A 22,560-nucleotide genomic window follows, 5' to 3' on the forward strand; every position below is an offset into this window, starting at 1 on the left:
CTGTGTGGGAGACTAGAGAACAGTTTGGCTCTCCTCTCTGCAGGTTTTGTGCAGCTGTCCACAATATTTTGGTTCGTGGGCGGATTTACCAAAGTATAGCTGGGGCTGCTGAGGAGCTACTTTATGGCTGCTGACGGGCTCTGCAGTTGGGCAAAACAGGGAGATCTGGGGAGTCCGGAAAATGCCACAACTACTGTATTTACTTTAGCCAGGTGCCAATGTATGGTTACATGAGAGAAACTGCATAAAGTAGAAGTTGAAAGGAGGAGAATAGCTTCAAGTTCCTCAGACAGTCCACCCCTTTGTCATTAACTGGCGCTTAAGGTCTCAGTAACTCATTCTGAGACATTTGTAGGAGAAAGAATAAAAACTGCTAATTACTTACAATGATCTGGAAGTTGAGTCATGGCCCCTCAGGACCACAATCAGCAGCGTTCCTTCATTTGAAGAACAAAGGATGCTCATTGGATGACCAAGATGTACTTATTTTGGACACAGATAGATTGGTGGTTTGCTTTGGGGGGGGTCATTTTACAGAGTTTTCAAGTGAAAAAAATGAATTGATTCGTTGATTTGTCAGAAAAAAAAATCATAAATTTGTAATTCATGGTTCATAGACTGTGATGAATCACGAATCGAAACAAATCACCATTTTTTTCTGATTTGTGCCCTACTTTAGCTATTATTTGTTTATTTGTTTAATTTGCCAGGTTTCTCCCACCACGGAGACCCTAGATGGCTGACAAACCATCTGTGTCATCTCCCTGCCGGCCTGGTGGTGTTCCCGAGCATCGGCGATCATCTCTAGGCCTCCAGGGATATGTAGCATTTCTTGTTTTTATCACATCATTGCTGTTTCTATTGTGGTTTTTAGAAGTAAGTCTAAAATGTAAAATCTCTTGGAGGGCACCTTCTGTGGTATGCTTTGATTTATGCTTTCAACTGGGAGGGAACCGTCTCATTGGGTTACCCAAAGAAGTGGGGGGGGGGGGAAATGTGTTTAAAAGGAAAGGTAGACGAGAGAGAGCCGGAAGCAGAGCGCCTGGTTTGGGGCTTCGCTGGTGGCACCTTTTCTCCGGAGAGAGGGGCTACGGGGTTTCGCCGCTGTCGTCAGATGAAAACAAACGCAGGTTATCCCCAGATGAGTTCCACGAGGCCCGACGAGAAAATATAGGTCAGGCTGACGGAGCGTCGTGGCAGATAATCGCTGGGCGTTTTGTGGAAGCTGCCGCGTGCCAGCGAAGGCTGGAACCCGGATGCCTGAGCTGAGATGAAAGCGAACAAGATCAAATAGCAAAATGGAAATCGATGGAGACCCATTCCTCTCCCCCCCCCCCTTGTCTGACTGACTGCAGGAGAACAGCTTCAGGGCTGTCTCCAAAGGCGATGCTGGGAATCCAGGGTTTGCTGGCTAGGTGACCCCAAGCGGTAGAAGGCAAGGCAGTCTTGAACCAGCATCTGGAAACTCCTATCTATCTATCTATCTATCTATCTATCTATCTATCTATCTATCTATCTATCTATCTATCTATCTATCTATCTATCTATCTATCTATCTATCTATCTATCTATCTATCTATCTATCTATCTATCTATCTATCTGTCTGTCTGTCTGTCTGTCTGTCTGTCTGTCTGTCTGTCTGTCTGTCTGTCTGTCTGTCTGTCTGTCTGTCTGTCTGTCTGTCTGTCTGTCTATCTAACTGTCTGTCTGTCTGTCTGTATCTCTCTCTCTCTCTCTCTATCTGTCTGTCTGTCTGTCTGTCATCTCTCTATCTAACTGTCTGTCTGTCTGTCTGTCTGTATATCTCTCTCTCTCTATCTGTCTGTCTGTCTGTCTGTCTGTCATCTCTCTATCTATCTAACTGTCTGTCTGTCTGTCTGTCTCTCTCTCTCTCTCTCCTATAATGTTGGAAGAGCTGACCAGCAAGCCCCCCCCCAACCCAGCTTCTCACACTGATGCTATATTAGTTAATAAAGGCCTAGTTCTTCAGTGGCCGCCTCCAGAGGAAACCGAACCTCAGAACAGCAGCCAGAGCCCCGGAGCATTTAACGTTTCGGTATTGCAATATATAGTCTCTTTCGCTGTCTTAGCACTCCTCCCTTGGCTGGGAGGATGGGCAACCAGCCATAAAGCGGATTGCAATAAATGATAGATAACAAACGCCAGCCGGGCCGCTGGCTGTTCTGCAAAGAGGATTCTCAGATCCTCCAACGCCAAGGCTGGGACCCCGTTCATTGGCTTGTGAGTCTATGTGTTCATTTGCATCACTTGCTGCCGTCAAGTTCTGATCACGAACGGTGGTCGTGTTAATGCAGTACGTGCCCGATTTTGCCACAGGTGGGCACAGGGGACCGGCAGCTTCCCTTTTAACAGCACCTCACAAGGGTGACCGATACATACAGGTGCCTGTCACCCGCAGGATTCTGCCCCTTGCCCCTCGCGTTGCCTTTGGTCCCATCCCATCTTTCCTGCATAATTATCCTTATCATTCAGGTGGCAGGTCTCTCTCTTCTCCTGCTGGGCAATCAGGATACAAAGGAAACCCAATGGTAGGAAAAAAGACACATCTAAAGCACCTTCTAAATAAGACGTGTTAGCTTTTAAGCACCACCAGACAGCTCACTGTTGTTTGTTTTTTGCTGCAAAAGAGTACTATAACTGTGATTAATTTTTCTGGGAACAAATAATCATGATATTTACAGGGAAAAGGGATGAGGACAGAAACAAAGTAGGAGAAAATAGATTCTCACAACATCGAGCGGGGCCCCCCAGCTAGGACAGGCTGCACCAATCTGGCAGGTCCAGATGTAATTTTTTTTTTAACCCAGGAGCTGTCCAGACCACCAAAAGGAAGGGGGGGGGGGAAATAGAACCAATAGTCAAATGTGCAAACTCCCAGTTTCAGAAAAGGATGTTTTGTCTGCAAGAGCCCCTTGGCATCATGGTTAAACTGCAGTACTGAGAGTGCTTCAGCACTATGGATGACATATTCGTTGAAACACCACCAACACCGATGTATTTATTTCAGAGTGAAGTGGTGCTCCCCGAACTTTCCAGAGTTTGTTTGTTTGACTTGTACACCGCCCATCTGGCTGCCGCTCTGGACTGTTTACCACGTTATATAAAACATAATACAGCATAATAGACAGCCATTTAAAAACAGGGGACACAGTAACTATAGAAATCAAAATTAAAGACATGCAGAAACCAACATAAAATTAGGTAGAAATAATTAAAGTAGCATGAAGGCAAGGCGGCGGAACTGAGAATAGAAACGCTGAAACAGTCTCTGTGTTCAGATCTGAATAATGTTTCCAGGAAGGCCCATCAGAAAAGCCATGTTTTCAGCGTCATCCTTTTAAAAAATTCCCAGGGAAGGGGCCAGGCGAATTTCGGGCGGGAGATAATTCCAAGGATGGGAGAGTGACCACCGAGAAGGTCCATTTTTTGGTCTTCTCTTTCTGGGCCTCTCTTGGAGTTAATATTCTCAACCGTCCAGCCTGGGAAGTATTGTGTAGGACGGCCAGATCTTGCCGGGAAGGAGTTCGATCAGAAGGAACGAGAGGCCCTTTTTATTGTTGGACAATTTTTGGGTGTGTGTGTGCGTGTGTGTGAAGGCTGTTCTGAGAGGGATTTATTTATTTGTTTGTTCGTTTGATTTATATCCTGCCCCTCTGTCCTCGAAGTCCACCCTGGGCAGATCTGGGGCATCCTGGAGCCCCCGAAGCCGTCCTTTGTGTCCAGCCCGGTCTCAGAAAACAGAAGCCGAGCACCACGGTGTAACGGAAGAGAAATCCGAGCGAAGGAGAGATGAACCAGAAGCCCTGGATGTATAATTATCCTGTGTGTGCGATCGCATGAAGCCCCTCAAGGAAAGGGGGGGGGAAGGTGGTGCCTCTCCCATGTGTAATTTGTGGGGGAAAAACCTGGAGAGAAAAAAAATTATAGGCTAGGAAAACGACAGATGTAGCTGACCAGAGATGTACAATAACAAAAATTATATATGATCACAGCATAAAGTGGCTCCGGCAGGGTTCCCACTCCTGTTTGAATAATAACTCATTGGGGCTTTTAAATGGGCTCTTTTTCCGACCACTACCGAATGGACCTTCGATGTATAGGATAAGACCCTAGGACTCTCCGGGCCAGCCTTCCTCCCTCCTCCAGCAGCCGAACAGAGGCCAGCCCGTAAGCAGGACAGGCGGAGGATGGCAGCCCCTGTTTTGTGATCCCTTTGCAACTTGTACTCCTAGGGATGCTGATTCTGGTACCTGGCGGAGTATATTTGGAGTAGTAATGGTTGGTGGCCCTATGGCCCTGGCCATAACAGCAATCATGCACCTTGAGACCAGTTCTGACCGACAGGAGGCCTTTCTGGGCTGTTCTCGGTCTAAAACACTTGGATGTGGTTTGCCAGCTCTTGGGACCCCCATGTCACTGGGAGCCATCCCCATCTCTCACGGTGGCAAATTTCATAGCCTGTCATAGGTGCCCGGTGGGCAGTGTCCATGCTTCCCCCTCTCCACTGAGTCTTCCGCCATTCAGCCTTCTTTGCAACGCTGAGTTCTTCTTGTATGGCTCAGCAACGAGGAAATCTTTCTCTACCCCCCTTTCTCCCAAGCAGGCTCAATTTGGTCCACCCAGCGGTGGTCTCCCCAGGCAAAAGCATATTGCTTACATACCGCCCACAGTGTTTAAAGCATGCGCTGGGCAGTTTGCGACGGAATGATGCAGCCGACAAATTGCGCACACACACACCCCAGCCGCAACGAGCCGGCTACTCGTTTTACCGACCCGACGTCAGAAGGATGGAAGGCTTAGTCGGCCTCGGGTCGGCGGTCAGAGCTGTTGGGATCAAATGCTGACCGTGAGACGTGTTTTGGCTGCAACACTACAGTTCAGGCACTGCGCCATGAGGACTCTCCCCTTCCTCGACTTTCCCCCAAACATTCCAGGCCCTTCGTTTCCTCCCCTTTCCCCTGCAGGGCATCTGGTAGAGGCCAGCCCAAGTCATCAGATGCTTTTGGCCAACCTTTCGTGGCCTTTTCCCCAGCAGGTGGAGTGAGCAGGGTTGGGGGGGGAACCGCCAGAACGCCATCGCCAGGGCTGCGCTGGGGGGCTGGACCCCGTGTCCCCCACCTTGGCTTAATCCCTCTTCCTGAGAGGTCCCCTTGATCTGTCTTTGAGCATATACCTCATGGTTGCTCCTGGGCTGCTTCCCAGCCCTTGAACCCTTGGCAGTCCTCTCAGCTGCCTAAAACTTGCTACCTCTCACCTGACAGCTAGAGCAGACCCATTGAATCAATGGGACTTACATTAGAGGAGACTCTCCATTGTGCAAGTGAATCAACCCGCATCCTCTCCTCGTTCCTGAAGCAGGAAACCTCACGGACGGCCGTCTCACCTCGGCTCAAGAGCCTTCCATGAGAGAGAGGGTCCAGGAGACTCGGCCGAGGCAGGCCGATCCATGGGCAAGCACCTCCTTACGTTCCAGAAGTCTTTCCAGATCTTTAGATAACTCCCTGGTCTAGCAATCGGATGCAGGACCGGGACATTGGGACCCTTGAAAGCCTTGCCTTTAGCCTGTGGCCACGATCCCTTTGCAAGAACCAAATCTGCAAAAGCTGCCCCCTCTCCCTAGAAAAGTATCTGAAATTTATTTGTTAGTTTAAAAATATTTTCACCTCCTCTTTCTCCTTGAAAAAGACCCAAACTTAGAACCATGGAAGACATTATTTAAAGTTGAAAACCATGAGTAGACAACGGTGGTGGGCATCATTATTGTTTGGAAGTAACAATTACAGAAGGCTGGCGGCCGAAGAATTGATGCCTTTGAATTGTGGTGCTGGAGGAGACTCTTGAGAGTCCCCTGGGCTGCAAGGAGAACAAACCTATCAATTTTGAAGGAAATCAACCTTAAGTGCTCACTGGAAGGACAGATCCTGAAGCTGAGGCTCCAGTACTTTGGCCATCTGATGAAAAGAGAAGACTCCCTGGAAAAGACCCTGATGTTTGGAAAATGTGAAGGCAAGAGGAGAAGGGTTTTTGACAGAGGACGAGATGGTTGGACAGAGTCACCAAAGCGACCAGCATGAATTTGACCCAACTCCGGGAGGCAGTGGAAGACAGGAGGGCCTGGCGTGCTCTGGTCCATGGGATCGCGAAGAGTTGGACATGACTTAAGGACTAAACAACAACAAATTACAACAAGCGCTGGCAATCAGCGACTTTACATCATGAGAAGTTTCTCCTCTTGGAACGTCTCCCTTACCAACCCTGTAAAGGGGACGGGTTGGGGCAATCCAACACAAAGCACCCCCGACCGATGAATAAACTGAAAACACAAAGGACAGAAACCACACACTTCTAACAGAAAAACAAAATATAATTGCAGAAAACGAAAAGAAAACAGAGGGTCTTCACGCTCAAGGCGAGCCATTGGAACTGACCTTTGTGCTGGATGCCAGATACTGGATTGCTTCTTGGATTTTTGGCTAATATTCCGTATTTAAACTTAACTGGGATTCTGCACCAGGAGGACTGTGGGGTTGCTTTCGCTCTCACCGACCCCGACCCACCCCGAATCTCCAACACCCGGCCTGGAGAAAAGATTCCTGAGTGCTCAAAAGCTCATGGTTCTGGGGATATTGGAATGCTGTGATAAAGACATTGCAGGCCCCAATTAAGCTATATATGTTGAATGGTTTTTTAAAAATAGGATATTTCTATTTATAGGGTGTTTTGAAATCTTGTTTTGTCTGCTGCGAGCTGCCTATGGGGAGAAAAACAGTGACGAAAGAAAGAAAGAAAGAAAGAAAGAAAGAAAGAAAGAAAGAAAGAAAGAAAGAAAGAAAGAAAGAAAGAAAGAAAGAAAGAAAGAAAGAAAGAAAGAAATATTTTGAAAGTGGGGAGGGAGGGATTGCCCCACTGTTGTTTCCTTGTTGTTGAACTCACACAGGTGCTTAATGTGTGTCTGAGTGTGTGCACGGGAAGGTGAATGCTTGTGTGCACACTTCCTTCCTTTTAGCTAGTGACTTCTCCCTGGCACGGAGCGGTTTCCTCGCTGCCCGGTGCTGACGTGTGCACATGAGTCGGGAGACATGAGATCAGCCTTCGTGAATTTCCACTGCTGCCACCTAGCCGGCCGTTCTCGAAGCTTGCCTGCTTCAAAGCAACCTCTCTTTATTTTGCTTTGCTTCTGTGGGTTTCGTTTGTCTCCATTGACCTCCTGAAGGGCTGAAACAGTTCTGCTTCCTCGAATCCTCCTCTCTCCTGATTTTGAACGTGAGAAGATGCTCCAGATAGCCTTTGCATGTCAGAACATGGGGCCGATCACTATACTTTTGCTGTATAGAAAGGGACGGCATAAGGTTTATTGGAGTCCAAAGTAAACCAAGGCATTCCAGCATTCCAGTCGCGGCAAGAAATGCTAGCAATTGCCTTTTGAATCCTGAAGGAAGAGACATTTGATGAGTTTTGAGTATTTGGGAATGGCTGATCTGGCTCTCGCCGTGCATGCCAGGCCAACTGTTCTTCTGCCGAGCCACAGTAGCCTTCGGATGATAAGGTCCGGCCACCCTCTGGCATCTGCCACCAGCTACTGCCCAACCAAAGGGCCTTGCTTGGCTGCCTCAGCCTTCTCTTAGGGCTATCTGGGGACGTGGCGTCTGCCAGGAATCCACTGACGTTGGTGCATCGGCCAAGGTTATCCGTGGGCCAAGGCTATACCAACACAAAGGCTATACCAACACATGGCAGTTATCCTTGTTCTGAGCTGGGGTGGTTTAGGGGCACTGAACAGAACCCCACCTCCTTTGCCCAAGGCCTCTGGGTCTCATGGTCTGACTCTGGTGAGAAAGGGCGCATCCCGCACCCCTGTCTTGCTGTTTTTTCCAAAGGGGCCTTGGCGGCGGTCAGCGGAAGCTCCGGAAGGTCTTCTGGTTTCAGATGTAATGGCATGCCGTGTGCACGAGTGCAGGATGCAGCCATTGACGCAAGACTTCTGTGGAGGTGCTGGGCTGCGGGATGATGGGAACTGTAGTCCAGCACCCCCAGGAAGGGCTTGTTTCAAGGACAAGGTGGGTTCATGTGGTGGATGAAATTTCTTATCCTGCCCATCCTCCTAGCCTGGAGAGCAGGAGGGGTGGGTGGGATTTGACAAGGAGTATTTTTAGCTGCAGGTGGAGATGTTCGAGTGAAAGTCTTAAAAGAGGAATATACATCCTCAGCTTTTTCTTTCTTTTTTTCTTTTTTCTTTCTCTGTCCGGTGTCTTGAGCAGCGGAACAGCTCCACTGAAGTGCGGTCAAGTAGCGCGGTCGGCTGTGGACGAGGGCACCTTTCCATATAACCCCCCTTGGAATGGCTGGGAAGGGCTCCCCGGAAGTCCTGGAGAGCCAAAGTCAATCGTGGGGCCGGGGGGCTAGAGGCAGCCCCTGCGGTTGGTCGGATCCAGGCCCTGGGCAGCCAAGGGCCACTCAGTGCCCTCTTTATAGCCTCCATGCCCTTTGTCATCTGGGGTCTGAATCTGAACCTCTTCGGCAGTTTTCCAAACGGTGGGGGCTTCCTCTCTCTCATTCAGGTCAACCAGGCTTCTCTTGTTTCGCTCGGCGTCGGTGGGCAGTGGAAAAACCTGCCTGAGCACCTTTGAAAGGGGCACAATGGCAGAGCGACGCAAGACGAGGAGCGCCCCCCCCCCAACAAAAGGCCCAGCCTGCCTTTGAAAGCCTTTGAGGGTGGGTGGCGGGCTCCCAGCTGCCTGATGTTCCTTCTGCCCAGAAGGATGGCGGCTGGCGTTATCGGAGTGGGTATCGGAGTGCGCCTCGGGTTGCACCCTTTCTGCTGGGCCGCCGATGGGGTCGGGAGGCCTCTTCCTTCCTTTGTGCGAGAGAGTGGCCGTGACAAACAACCCCGCGGGGGGGGGGCTTATGAAATATTTAGTGGCCCCGGCTTGTAAGCTGGCAGAAGTGATAGCCGTGATGAATAATGAGAGAGCGGAGAGAGCTCAGGAATCAATCCGTGGGCTGGAAAGGCTGGGAAGCCACGTGGCCGTCTCGCTGCTAATTGCACACAAGGAGCCGTGTGTGTATGTGTGTTTGTGCATGCGTGTGCGTGTATGTTTCTGGTAGTGGTTGGGGGCTGAGAGACCCCTGGGTATAACAAGGGGCACCCATATCCTCCCTACCATCTCCTGAGGTTGGTGCCAAAAACCCAGCTCCAGAAGTGTTCGCCAGAGGGTTGGGCACTCCCCCCCCCCACTTGCCGTCATGGATTTTGGCTCAACCTGGGCACCTTAGAAGCGAGAATCCGCTTTGGCCCAGTGTTTTCCATGAGGCTTCTTGGTCTTGGTCTGCTTTTTTTTTTTCCTCCTTTTTTTGCAGACCACCAAAAAAATCCTCCGTTTCATGGCATGGAAACAAGAGTGCCCCAGCCCCCCCCGCCCCCCCAGTGCTGGTTCACAGCATGCAGAAAAGGTCACACCCTCTTGGGAGGTTTTGAGTCTTGCATGGTCGTGAACTGGCATAACATCGGGTTGAGGGGGGGGTTTGCTCCTGGCGCCTCTAGCGGGCCGTCTGCCCTTGGCGCCCCTGACTTAGATGGGAACCCTGGCTCCAGGCTTCCGGAGGGTGGGCGAAGGGAAAGGTGGGCTGCAGATAGAGCGGAGGACCCCTGCAGGGGATGATGGGGGCCAGGGATAAAGGAGGAGGAGGAGGAGGATAAAGGTGGATCCACCCACTGGCCGGAGGGAGACGTGTGGGGAGAAGCAGAGCAGGATCTGGGCCCCACCTCTGGGCAGGTGGGCTGCACCCCGGAGCCAGAAGCCCTCTGGCTGGACATTGTGGTGTCTTGGTGGAGTCCCTTCAAGGACACCGTGGGGAAGCTCGGGCATCCACCCCACGGAGACCTCCGAGGTCAGCTGGGTTCCCCGGTCCCCTCTCCAGACCCATGGAGGTGCTGGAGACCGAGGCGCCAGGTGGAACTCCAGAGGTAGGAGGAAGTGGATATTCAAAGGCAACTGGCATGGCAGAATGGCTTTGAGGAGGGGGCTGAAGACCCCCGGCTCCCCCCGATGCAAACTTGGGATCAGAACTTGGGAATTGGCAGGAGGCGAGCAGAAACCCCCCTCCGCCTCACCTGTGCAGAAGACTAGCAGGACCTTGTCTTCATAGATTTGACTTTATTAGAGACTCTTCTCCAGCTTTAATGAAGTCCAGCAGACGCCGCTTTGGGCATTTGGCGTTGACGGAGGCCGTGACAGAAGAGGAGAGATTACCAAACCCAGTGGGCACCTTTGGGGCAGTGGCCCTCGTGCATGGATCGAGCCATGTGCTATTCCCACACATGGGGCCGAGCTGTAACTAATCATTCTGGTGCCTGGAGCTTTGCTTGGCTGCCATATTGAATAATTGATTGATCGATGGTTTGAAATATTTTTACCACACTTTATTCCTGAAAAGAACCTTTGGCTTATGTGGAGGGAACAGGGGGACGAGGCAGGATGCCGGGGGAGTCTGACCCTGCGATGGCCATTTTGGTTCCACACTGAGCCCACCTGTGGGTTTGTTTTGTTGGTTTGTTTTCATATTTCCTTTTGCCCAGAGAAGCGCAGCTGGGGGCAAGAAACGTGCCCTGGGCAGGCGGGCGAGCGGGTGGGGGTGCGGGGGGGCATTCTGCTTGCTCTGAGAGGGTGGGGGGTTAAAACCGTGCAGGTGACTTAGGGAGGGAGTCAACGAAAGCTTCGCCCTAAAGAGGGGGGGACCCTGGAGAGGGGCTGAAAATGAGCTGCGGGGGGGAACGGGGCAGGGAAGGCTTTTCTGAAACCAGCACCCAGGACGTCAGAGTGAGAGCGGGCCATCTCGGAATGGCTCTGGGCCGCACCCTGCACCCCAAAGGCACCTGAGAAGCTCTTTGCGGAGGTCCTGGTCTTTCACCTTCCGTGGGAGGGTGCCTTGACGGATGGTATAAGGAGCCCCCGGCCCCAGAGCCCTCCTCGTCTTAGCATTTCGTCCGGCGGCATCTGCTGCTGCTCGTGGTCCTCTCTGCTTGGAGTGCCACCTCTTTGCCCGCCGGGCAGCCAGTTCCCCCCCCCCCCAGTTTCTCCCCTGCAAACAAGAGGCTGCCCCAGACCTGAGAAAGAGAAGGCAGAGCGGGTGGGATGGGACGGCTCAGCCACCTGCGAGGGCTCAAGGGGCCGGGAGGGATGATGGCCAGCCTCCTCTTCGGATGACGGGAGAGAAGGGGACGGAAGGACGGAGGCCTGGCACATGCCGTGCTGGGTTGCCCAGCCCACCCCTGCCAGCCTCGGGTAGAAAGCACGTTGGGTAGCCCAAAAAGAGCTTTTTGCCTCTGCTCTTCCCAAGGAAGCGCCCCTGGCTGTGCTGTATGGGGACGATGGGTGTTGTGGTCCTGTTCTTGGCATTGAGCCGAATGGATGGATGAATGGGGTCCATGCGGGACTGTTTCAGGAAGAACACAGAAGGTCTTGCACGGGTGTGTGTGTGTGCGGGGGGGAAAGACCTGGCCTGTGATTCATTCAGCTCCCCTCCCGGTCGAGAGGCTGCTGCCAAAAGACCTGGATTCAGATTCTAGGCCAGCTTAAGCACACACACAAAGGGAAGAGGGGAGTTGAACCCTTTGGGGGCGGATTCTGAGCTCCATGGCAAAGATCTGTGGAAGGCCTCCAATATGCCTCCCCCCCTCCGCTTTCCAATTAAAGGAGGCTCTCCCTGGCTGTGGATGATGGAGTCTGTAATCCTAGACACTTGCAGGAAATAAGGTCTGCGGAGGCTCAGTTCATTAGCACCAAGCTAGATGGGAGGGTTGCCTGGGCTAAAGTTCGTTTGGAACAAAATGAGGATCGTTCTGTATTTTTTTTTTTTTCGTCTTCTTTCCCCCCGAAGACTGTAGTCCTAACGGATGCTTGTTTGCATGACTGACTTGATAACCTCAATGGCAAGTTTACTCACCAGGGAGTACATCAGGGATTCAATTCAGGTTGCAGCTTCCTAAGAGGGAGCCCTCCTTCCAAAAACGGAGAGGAAACGTAGTCTGGCAAATCAGGACGGGAGCCAAGGCAGGATGCAAGCTTTCAGGTCACACAGAGAGCTTCTTCGTGAAGAACGCTGTGTGCAGCTGAAGGAACCTGAGGGTGGGCAAACCCGGTGGGTTTACCCTCTTGTGGGTCCTTCCAAGGCAGGGGGCTGAATGGTCCTTGAAAAAGGAAGGTGAACCGGACGGGGAGCCAGAAACATGTTAAGCTCAGGCGGCGGAGAAGTCTCACGAAATGAATCCAGGCTCAAGCAGTGAGGACTAAATTATGTAAGAATGAAAGCAAGAAGACGAGAGATGTCATCCGTTACTAAAAAATTGGCATCGGGTGATTCAGTGATCAGAAAAACAAAGCCGTTTCAGCTGATGCTAATAATATATTTAATCTTCTCTAGGTTGCCAATGACATTAATTATAGTCTAGGAAGCACTTACATAAGCACGCGTGTGATTATCTGTAAGCATTATCCATGAAGGCTGCAATTCTCTTTTCTCCTACCCACGAGTAGGCGCCGTGAAAGCCAATTTTTTTCCCCTGAGCCCTTAGGCATAGAGTTGTGTTGTTCGGTGAGATTGATTCATAAGCGTCTTTGCTTTCCAGAAACCGTTATTGCACTTTAAAAATTAAAAACTAGAACCGAAACAGCAAGTGTTCATAAAATAAAAAGCAGTTAATATTTAACAGAAGTTAAAATAAGCTAAGTGGATTCTAACTCATGGCGAACCCCTCCTTCTAGGGTTTTCCAGGTAGAGGCTATTCAGAAGACGTTTAACCAGAACGTACTTCTTTCTGGGGTCAATTTTGGGGCTCTGCAGCTGGCCCAAGGCCACCCTGGCTGGCTCTTCCCCCAGGAGATGCTCGGTGGGAATCAAACTTCCCTCCTGCTTTATTCAGTAGTGCTTTTGTATCCATATGGAGGTGTTTCTAGCATGCAGGTCTATTTGAATTAAAGCAATCCATTAGTTTAAAAGGCAGATCATTAACTACAGATGCATACATTCAGTTGGCAGATCTGTTCGTCCAAAAAGGGCACTACTCTTTTAAAAACATAATTATACAGTCAAGTGAAAAGGGAAGTACTGTACACCCTCTTTGAATTCTATGCTTTTACCTGCCAGGACGTAATAAAAATCACCTGGTCCTTAGCAGGTCTGGAAATTAGGTAAATACAACCTCTGAGAAGGGGACGTGGTGGCGCTGTGGGCTAAACCGCAGAAGCCTATGCTGCAGGGTCAGAAGACCAAGCAGTCGTAAGATCGAATCCACGTGATGGAGTGAGCTCCCGTCGCTTGTCCCAGCTCCTACCAACCTAGCCGTTCAAAAGCATGTAAAAATGCAAGTGGATAAATAGGTAACACCTCAGTGGGAAGGTCACAGCGTTCCGTGTCTAGTCACGCTGGTCACGTGACCACGGAAGATTGTCTTCGGACAAAACCCTGGCTCTATGGCTTGGAAACGGGGATGAGCACCGCCCCCTAGAGTCGAACACGACTGGACAAAAATTGTCAAGGGGAACCTTTACCTTTACCTTTACCTTTACAACCTCCGATGAACAACAACACGTGACATATTACACTGTGTCATGATTTATTTTACAAGAATAAAGCCAAAATGGAGAAAATGATAGCTGATTTGCTGCTTAGCCAAGAATCCAGATTTCAAGATGAATATCAGGACAAACTTCTTAACTCTTAGAGCAGTACGACAGTGGAACCGATGACCTTGGGAGGTGTTGAGGGCTCCAATGCATTCAAGAGAAAATTGGACTGCCATCTGTCAGATCTGCTTTGATTGGGATTCGTGCCTCGTGCAAGGGGTTGGACTGGATGACCTTTGAGGCCCCTTCCAGTGCCGTCCTTCTAGGATTCTGTTTTTGTCCTTTGCCGTCTTGTGCCAGACGGAGCCCTGTTGCATGTGGAGGGACTCGCTTTGCAGGGGGGAAAACGTGCCACCTTGGCTCACCCCATTCATGGATCCTCGCTTCTCCTCTTTCTCTCCAGTGCAGGATGGAATGCAAGGACGTCTCGGCAGAAACGCTCTACGACGTCCTCCATGACCTCGAGTATCGGAAGAAGTGGGACGCCAACGTCATCGAGACCTTCGACATCGGGAAGCTGACGGTCAACGCTGACGTGGGTTACTACTCCTGTGAGTGGGCTCCGGGAAAGGAAAGAAAGAAGGGCCAGCGAGGAATGCCTGGAGTTCACCCAGCAAGGGCCACTTGGGCAGCTGCAGAGCCTAACGAGGAGTCCTCTTCTTGGGAGAAAGGGCAGCCTATCAATAAAACAAACAAATAAAATATAATAAAATAAAATAAATAAAGCACACTACAGGTCTTACAGGGGCCACGCGGGTGGCTTTAAAAGCGCCAGAAAGTGGCTGGTGGTGGTGCCGATGGCTTTTATTTATTTGATTTTTTTAATCCCACGTTTTCCTCTTAGTGAGAACCCAAGGTGGCCTATTTAAAAATCAACCCTTAGTCAACACAAATTAATTTAGATGTAAAACCCTAGCATTATACCAATTTTAAAAACATGATTTAAAAAACTATACATTTTGGAAGGCCTTCCCATCTTCATTACCCCCGGCTGATGAAACTAAAAGTGGCCAGAAATTCATTTTCCATTTTGGAAAAAAAAAATCAATATTTTGAGGTGGAAGCACCATCCTCTTCTTTAAAAGGGCCAGCGGATCACGTTTTTTGACCCCAGAGGTCAACGCTGGGTCTGTGGTCTCGGAGAGGCCCTCCGGGAGCCAAAAGGCCACTGTTTTAATGGCTCCTCCATCCTCCTTTCCCGCTGCATCGCCCTCATAATTTTGGGCAAGGATTCCTAAGAAGAACTCCAAGATGACGCACGGCCAGCTCAGCCAGTGGGCAAACTGAGGCAGGAGGCTCAGGCGACAGATCCGGAGGGGCGGGCAGTGTCTTAGAAAGAGGAAAGAGGTGGGCCCTGCCAGGCGGTCTTCCTGCGCCCCCTTAGTCAGCCTCCTGCCCCCCCCCCAGGGAAGGGAGAGGGAGGGAGGGCACTGTCCCTTCGGTGGTCTTGAAGGTCTCCCCTTTAAAAGGGAGATGCTCCCTCTCGGTCTCTTCATGGCAGGTGGGCACGTCCGTCTGTTACTGTTTTCTTCTCTTCTCTTTTCTCCTGCTCTCCCGGCAGGGAAATGCCCCAAACCCTTGAAGAACCGTGACGTCATCACGCTGCGTTCCTGGCTGCCCATGGGGAACGATTTCATCATCATGAACTATTCCGTCAAGCATCCTGTGAGCACCGGGGTCCTTTCTGGGCAGGGGAAGGCGGGGCACAGTGGACGGCGCTGAAGACTCATGTGCTGAGTGGGAATTCAGCAAGCAGGCAGGGGGCAAGGTCCAGGAAAATTGGTTCCAAGCTTGGGGGGTGGGGAGAGAAGCTCCCGGGGACTACAGTTCCCAGAACCCCAGCCAGATGCTCGGAGTTGTAGTCCAAAGGAGGAACGTTCTCTTAAGCTCTGAATAGGAAGGGCTGCCTTTGGGAATTCATGTGTTTTAAAGTATGTGAGATGTTTAAGGAGTGGTTTCATCATCGCCAGTACGCACACCCCCAATGAATATCCATGGTCAAGGCAGGATTTGAACTCAGTTCCTCTGAATTCTAGTCTCATGTGCAATCCATTATACCACAACTGGCTGAAATCTGGTTGCTTAGTGTAGTAAGTCATAATCCGGGGAGGTGCACCAAAGCAATGGGCCTGACGGAGGAGTTGAGTCACCAGATCCTCACGGATTCAGTGGGCCTGTCCTTATTCAAGCCGGAACTGATCCTTGGAGGCAGAAAAAATAGTGCAACTGAGGCTGTCCTCCTTTGGGCACCTCCTGAGAAGGCAGGATTCTCTGGGCAAGACAGTCAGGCTGGGAAAAGTTGAAGGCAGCAGGAAAAGAGGAAGACTTCCATACGAGAGAGACTGACTCCCTCAAGGAAGCCACAGGCTTGAGTTTGCAAGAGCTGAGCAGGGCTGTTGAGGGCAGGGACCGTCTGGAGATCTCTCATTCCTAGAGTCGCCATGAGTTGGGGGCAACTTGACTGCACATCACTCCAGTTGCCCCTTATAACGCTAACCCACTGGATTTCAGCCATTCTCAAAAATTATATTTGCAGTCATTTTTGCCCAGCTGCTACCGTGAACAATGGCTTACAAACACCCTTAAAAACTTTAAAAGCTCCTGCAGAATCTTGGGGGAAAGTATGAAGGGAAACCCTTGAAGATGATGGAATCCTAGAATGTCAACTTGGAAGGACTTTTAAGGGTCAGGGTTTCGGCTCCCTGTGGATTAAAAAAAACCAATCACCACCCCTTGTCTCTTTTCAGAAATACCCTCCTAGGAAAGACATGGTGAGAGCCGTCTCCATCCAGACAGGCTACCTGATCCAGGGGAAAGGAGCCAAGAACTGCACCCTCACCTACCTTGCGCAGGTAGACCCCAAAGGTAAACTCCGGCCAGCCGTTTCCACATGATTGTGAAGGTGGTTTTCCCATCCAGGTTCGTAGGGTCTGTGCTGAATCCCTAGGAAAAGGATCAGAGGATGAGAACCCTTACATCTGAGAGCAAGGCGGCTTGTGAAAAAATGATTGAGAAGTCTTTGTGCCCCTTCTTTTCTTTTATTTTTACTAATGCAGAACTCTTCCACAATATGAGTTCTCATGTAGAATCCTAGAATCATGGAGTCGGAAGGGGCCTCTAAGGCCATCTAGTCCAACTCCCCTGCTCAAGGCAGGAATTGAACGCCTCCAGGGTTGGAGCGCTCCCCACTTCCTGAGGTCCTGGATTCCATTGTTGTACTGCTCTTAACAGTTAGGAAGTTTTTCCTGAGATTCAGCTGGAAACTGGCTTCCTTTAACTTGAGCCCATTGCTGCATGTCCTGCACTGTGGGATGATCAAGAACAGATCCTGCACCCTCTTCTTTTCAAATATTTGAAAAGTGCTCTCCTGTCTCCCCTCAGCCTTCTTTTCTCAAGGCAAAACATGCCCAATTTTTTCAGCCTTTTCTCCTAAGGCTTGGTTTCCAGCCCCCTGATCATCATCCTTGTCGCCCTCCTTTAAACTTGTTCCAATTTGTTAGCATCCTTCTAGAAGTCTGGTGTCCAGAATGATACCGATATATTACTGCTTGCATGGCGAAGAGTAAATGATATTAAATAAACATGGAAGGAGGACTTTTTGATCTGCCTTGTTAAAGCCTCTCAACCCATTGTCAAAGATGGCAGCATTTGTGGCTTAAAATATAGAGGGAGTTTCTGGCCCTTGTGATTCCAGCCACGTGGCTGAGTGGCTGTGGGCAGTTTCTATGAAAGACTGGCAAGATCTGGGGAACCCTTTCCAGTGTTCGGGGAGGAGGGGCAGTGCCCCCAGCCCTTCCCCAGCCCTCACCGCCACAACCCTGTCCACCCTCTCTGCCCCTTCAATAACCATGCAAGATCCGTCTTAGGGAGTTTTTGCATTGCGAGATCCATGTTGTTTGCTTGTTTCAGGCAAAAGCTAAAAAAGTATGACCCAAGTAGCTTTGGGAAGTATAGTTTGGAATGATCAGATATTTTGCAATCCGAATTTTTTTTTCCACCCAAGAAACATTATCCGCAAAGGCCAGTTTTCCCCTGTGTGTGCATTAAGGATTGTTCTATCGTACTGCATTATTTCCTTGTCCTGTTTGTCTGCTGCCTCTGGATGGTTCAAACGTATTTTGTGCTAAACAGCTAAAAATCAATGAGGCAGTCATGTAGGGGTGTTCGTGTGCACGCATGCGCAGAACTTTGAAATGTTCCTCTCTGGGTCACCCACCTCCAAGATGCATCATCCTCTGTGGCCAGTGGTCATGTGAGCTGTGGGATTCTGGGACCTGCGTTCCAAAGAAGTCACGTTGCCCGAGGTTGAACACGGTTTAGTCTGGCTTAGAAGCCTGGGGCTTAAAAGGCAGCCGGCCACTCCGTGAGGAAATGCGTGAAAGCTCATCCGAGGGATGTCAAGCCAGAGGCCACCCTCAGCTTGGCGTTCTCCTCTTCCAGCCATCAGGGTGCAAGCCGTGAATTGTGTCCACCGGACGCTCAGAAGGATGCAGACAAACGACGGTCCTTGTTTGGTGCGATTTGGGGTGGAATGCCCTGCCTCTTGTTATGCCACCCCCACCCTCCCACTCCACCCCACACGCCCAAAATGAAATGGACGGGCGCCCCATCGCCAGGAAAGGAATTCCCTTTTGCGCTGTGTTCGACAGCAAAAGGAGCCATCTCACTTTTCATTTTTTCTTTTTTCTTTCTGCCTGCTGTCCCCTCTTCAGGTTCCTTGCCGAAATGGGTGGTGAATAAGTCCTCTCAGTTCCTGGCTCCCAAGGTAAGCTGAGGTTTGGCTTTGCTTGTTTTCTTCTTCCTGTATCCCTCACGAGGAGGAGCAAAGGGTGCGGCGCCCTCGTTAAAGTCACTTTCACTGTGCAAAGGGCAGCTTGGGCCCTCCTTAGTGCCGGGTGGGGTTTTCCTCCCCCAAAACGTTTCCTCTTGTGGCGAGACTGCAATTTTATCTCCTCTTTCACCTATGGGAGTGTCTGTGTTTCAACCCTTCCCTGGGTTTCCCAGCTAGAGATGGCACAGGAGGGGTTTGCCGTTCTCCGTTTTCTAGGGGCAGTTCTGGGACTCCTGTGCCGCTGGAACCAAGGCCACCCAGGCTGGCTCTTCTCCCTGGGGAGGCCCAGTGGGGGGAATCGAACTCCCAACATTTGGCTCTGCAGCCAGAGACCTAATTCACCGACCTGTCCTGCCAGCTACCTCTTCACTAGTAGCATCCCCCTTTTTCTTTAGCCTCCCCCTTGGTCTCCGAACGAGCGGACCCCAACTCCTCTGCCTTTCACCCGTCGACGTCCCGTTCTGAAGAGGAAAAAATTTTTTAAAAGCTTTTGCAGTTTCATCTTAGCCCAAAGCAAACGGGCTGCAGAGGTTGTGTCTGGTGGAGGGGAGTGGGTTTTGGCCCCTTCCGAGCTTCAGGAAAACCTGGATGTCGGGCCGGCACGGTGAGTGTCCTCTTTCAGCGCCAGCGTCGATGGAGTTTTACCTGAGCGCCTCATTGCGTAACTTTCCCTTTTCCACGGAGCCCGTGGCTTGATTAATTAGCTCGGTTGCCGAGGGATCATGTTAAACCTTCAGCCCACAATGGCCTTTGAGAGGAACCTGCGTCAGCCGATGTAACGTGACCGCCATTTAATTAAAAAACCCACAAGGGGAAGAAAGGGAGAGAAAAGAGGCTGCTTTCGTCGTTTCTTTTGAAGCGTATTAACTTTCTGGGGACGGAAGGCAGAGGAACATTCTTTAAGGAAACGGTTTCCGTGTTTCATTTGCAAGATAAACAAATGGACGGCCACTCTCTGAGTTTGTTGCAAAAACCAGCGACGTTCGTGATGAGGTTCCAGAGGTTGTAGGGCAGACCTGCCTCTGCCTTGGGGTTTGGCCAGATTCCCATCTCTCTGCTAAGGAGGAAAAGATGAATTTTGAAACCCCCCGAACCCCAGCAGGATGGGACTCTGACCCCCCATCCTGCTGGCCCTTCTACCAGTCCAGGTGGAGACCTTGTGAAATTGGATCAAACTTTGGGAGAAGTATATGTGATTGGGGAAGGTTTGGGCCAATAAATAGCATTCTGTTTGTTCTGAAAGAGTGCCCCTCTTCTAAGCTCTGTGGTTCGAGGGCACCCCTGGATGCCCAGCATTTCAGCCTGCCTGGGTGTTTAGTCACTTGATCCCCAGGAGACTGATAAAGTTCAGTCCTCTGAGCTATTAGGATCACTTGTTATTTATCCAGTCACTGCAGAGTTTGTAACTGTTGGGGAATCGACACTTCGAAAACTCATATTATGCAAGGGGGGGGGGGAAAGAATGTAACTATTTTTCGTCAACAAGGAAATCCACCTGAAGACAGTGCAAGAGATAAAGCGTCCTTAAATTTAGACAAAGCCCTAGTGCTTCTTTCCAGGTCTGCAGGTTTGCCTGTCTAATTAGATAAGATGGACCAGCAAGAAATAAACAGGAAATGACCCAGGAAAGAGAGAAGGAGGAAGGAAGCAAGCATAACAGTACAAGTCTAACTGTAGATCCAGAAGAGACAAAGAGAGGAAAAAACTAGGCTTTCTATTTTTTTCATGCTCCTCCCTGCTTCATGCCTTAGACTAGTTGCTCCTGCTTTTGGTGCTCTGCTTTGTGTATATCTGCCACGGCCACTGGCTGTGCTGGTGAAGGGAATTCCCAAAGCTGTTATCCTAGAAAGTCACGCTTCCAAGCTGTGCGTGAGTAGGCACCTTTGTGGCACCTCGGCCTTTCTCTGTTGTTGCTCCCAGTAGCTTGGATGCCATCTGGGGCTTTCTGTGTGGTTTTTCTCTCTGTGTGTGGTTTATTTATTTATTTTTTTGCTAGCCAGTCCTGATTTCTTTCTGTTTCCCACCCCCCCCCCCTGCGTCTCCTCCCTTCTCTCTCCTCCAGGCGATGAAGAAGATGTACAAGGCGTGCGTCAAGTATCCCGACTGGAAGCAGAAGCACAGCCCGCATTTCAAGCCTTGGCTGTATCCGGAGCAGAACACCCTGGCCAGCGTGGCCCTCTCCGAGCTGGCCATCCAGCACGCCGACTCCCTCGAGAACATTGACGAAAGCAGCCTCTCCGAGACCAAAGACGACCGGGGCGAAGGCAGCGACGAGGACAGCGTGAACTGAGCGGACGCCCCCGCCCCCTCCGTCTCCCTCCCTCCCTCCTGCAGCCCCCGGAGACGACCATGGCTGTGTGTTTCCACCACATCCCAAACCGCCTGGGCTTCTTCTTTTTGTCTCTGTAAGCAATGCCGCTTGTGTTCGGAGGGGGAGAAGGGGGAAGAACCCCTTCTTCCACATCCACACCCACCCCGCGGTGTCAGAGTGGCAGGGGCAAACGGGCAGGCGCTCCCCTTCCCAGGGCCCGTGAGTTGGAAGGGTGGGAAGAAGCAGCAAGTTGGATCTTGCAAATAAAAGTGTCCTGTCCTCGAGTCCTTTCAATCGGCTACTGTTCTGTGGGTGGTGTTTGCAAGCCGACACGCGCACACCACACTCTTGTCCTCTGTCCCAAAGCCCCACTCCTGGAAGGGGGCAGGCTGGCTTTCACTGGGTAGGTTGGCAGTGGGCAGAGTGGGTGGGTGAAAAGAACCAGGCACCTGATCCCTGGCTGGCTCTTTTCCTCTCCTCAGACCACTTCAGCCTCCCAAAGCAAGGTGCCCGCCTTCATCTGTGTCATCGTCCTCCTCCTGCTCCAATGTCAGCTTTGCTTTCTGCAAATCTGGTGTTGCGAATGGGGTAGGGATTCTCCTCTCTTCAATGGCCGGAGGCCCTTTCTCCTGAAGTCAACAGTGAGCCAGGTGCCTCCTTTTCGTGGGATGGCCACTGTTGTGTTTTTTTTTAAGCACCAGATGGGCGGATCTGGAAAAAAAAAGCTCCTCTCAGGCCATTTATCCCTGATAAGGAACCGGGAAGGGGGGGAGAGGCAGATTTATGTTAGAACAGCCCCTCCACCCCAAAGGAGGCAGTTCTAACCAGAGCAGAGGCACACCGCTGGCACTTCTAGATGGCCTCTCTGTGGCCCGGCTAAGCTGCAAGGCTATGTAACACTGGCGGGTGTCTGACCATTTGCACACTTCCCGGTGTTAAAATGCACGTGCCCGCCTCCTGCCAGCACGGCAGGGGAGACGTTTACGCCGAAACCCTTCTCTGGCCCTTGAGGGTTGCCTTGGCAGGGCAGGGTGCAATCCTGTTTCCTCCCCGGCAGCTCTGAGACCATGATGCAGAGCTTGCACACATTGTGCTTTGAAACATCCTTGTGTCCTCGCACGCTGTCTTCGGAGGAAGAGAGTTCCAAATTCTGGGGCCTTCCGGCTGCTTCCCTCGCTCTTTGGCTTCTGTTCAGTTTTGCCCCAACAAAGGAGCCGGCGTGGCGTTTGCTGGGTTTTCCCTCCTTGGCTTCAGCTGGGAGAGGTTCTCCCGGCCGAAGTGGGGCCGAGGGTTGGGTTTGATGAAGGGAGCAGAGAGCCCCTCCGTCCATGCCCGGAAGGCCGGTCGGCAGAGGAGAACCCCTTCCTTCTGACTCAGTGTGGCCGCAGGAGACGTCTCATTCCCAGAGATGTCCTGAAGCTCTTTCTGTTTGTCTCGCTCCTTGCTTTTGAGGAACCACAAGCCGCTACAAATATCATTTGTGAACAAACACACAGGGGCGAGCACAAAAGGGGGGATTTTTGAGATGGCCTTCAAACGGGAAGGGTTGCAGGCAGAAGCTTTTGCCTTCTGGTCTGACCCTGCAGAAGAACACACGGGCAAACCCCACCTCATGCCTGCTTCAAACCCCCCCCACCTCAACCCTTTCCATAACAGAACACCGTTTTTTTGGCTCTCAAAACTGGTTCAGATTCAGCCTGGGGAAGGCAGGAGGCGCCGGGCCACCTTTTCCTAGGGGTTTTTTTGGTGGGGGTTGTAGTCCAAAACAGTAGCC

At 51.0% G+C, this 22,560-nt stretch overlaps 1 protein-coding gene across 1 annotated transcript in view; it reads left to right on the plus strand.

The window, feature by feature from the left end:
* STARD10 (StAR related lipid transfer domain containing 10) overlaps positions 1–21,070 on the plus strand; it is a 47,437-nt gene extending 26,367 nt beyond the window's left edge. Inside the window, exons 2-6 of the mRNA XM_072993392.2 lie at positions 14,048–14,195; positions 15,206–15,309; positions 16,392–16,509; positions 18,357–18,409; positions 20,538–21,070. Of these exons, the coding sequence (XP_072849493.1) occupies positions 14,048–14,195; positions 15,206–15,309; positions 16,392–16,509; positions 18,357–18,409; positions 20,538–20,765 (651 nt within the window). The 3' untranslated portion in view covers positions 20,766–21,070. The remainder of the gene's footprint in view (positions 1–14,047; positions 14,196–15,205; positions 15,310–16,391; positions 16,510–18,356; positions 18,410–20,537) is intronic.
* The last annotated feature ends 1,490 nt before the right edge of the window (positions 21,071–22,560 follow it).

This window comes from Pogona vitticeps, chromosome 3, assembly GCF_051106095.1.
Source record: "Pogona vitticeps strain Pit_001003342236 chromosome 3, PviZW2.1, whole genome shotgun sequence".
NCBI classification, from domain to species: Eukaryota; Metazoa; Chordata; class Lepidosauria; order Squamata; family Agamidae; genus Pogona; species Pogona vitticeps.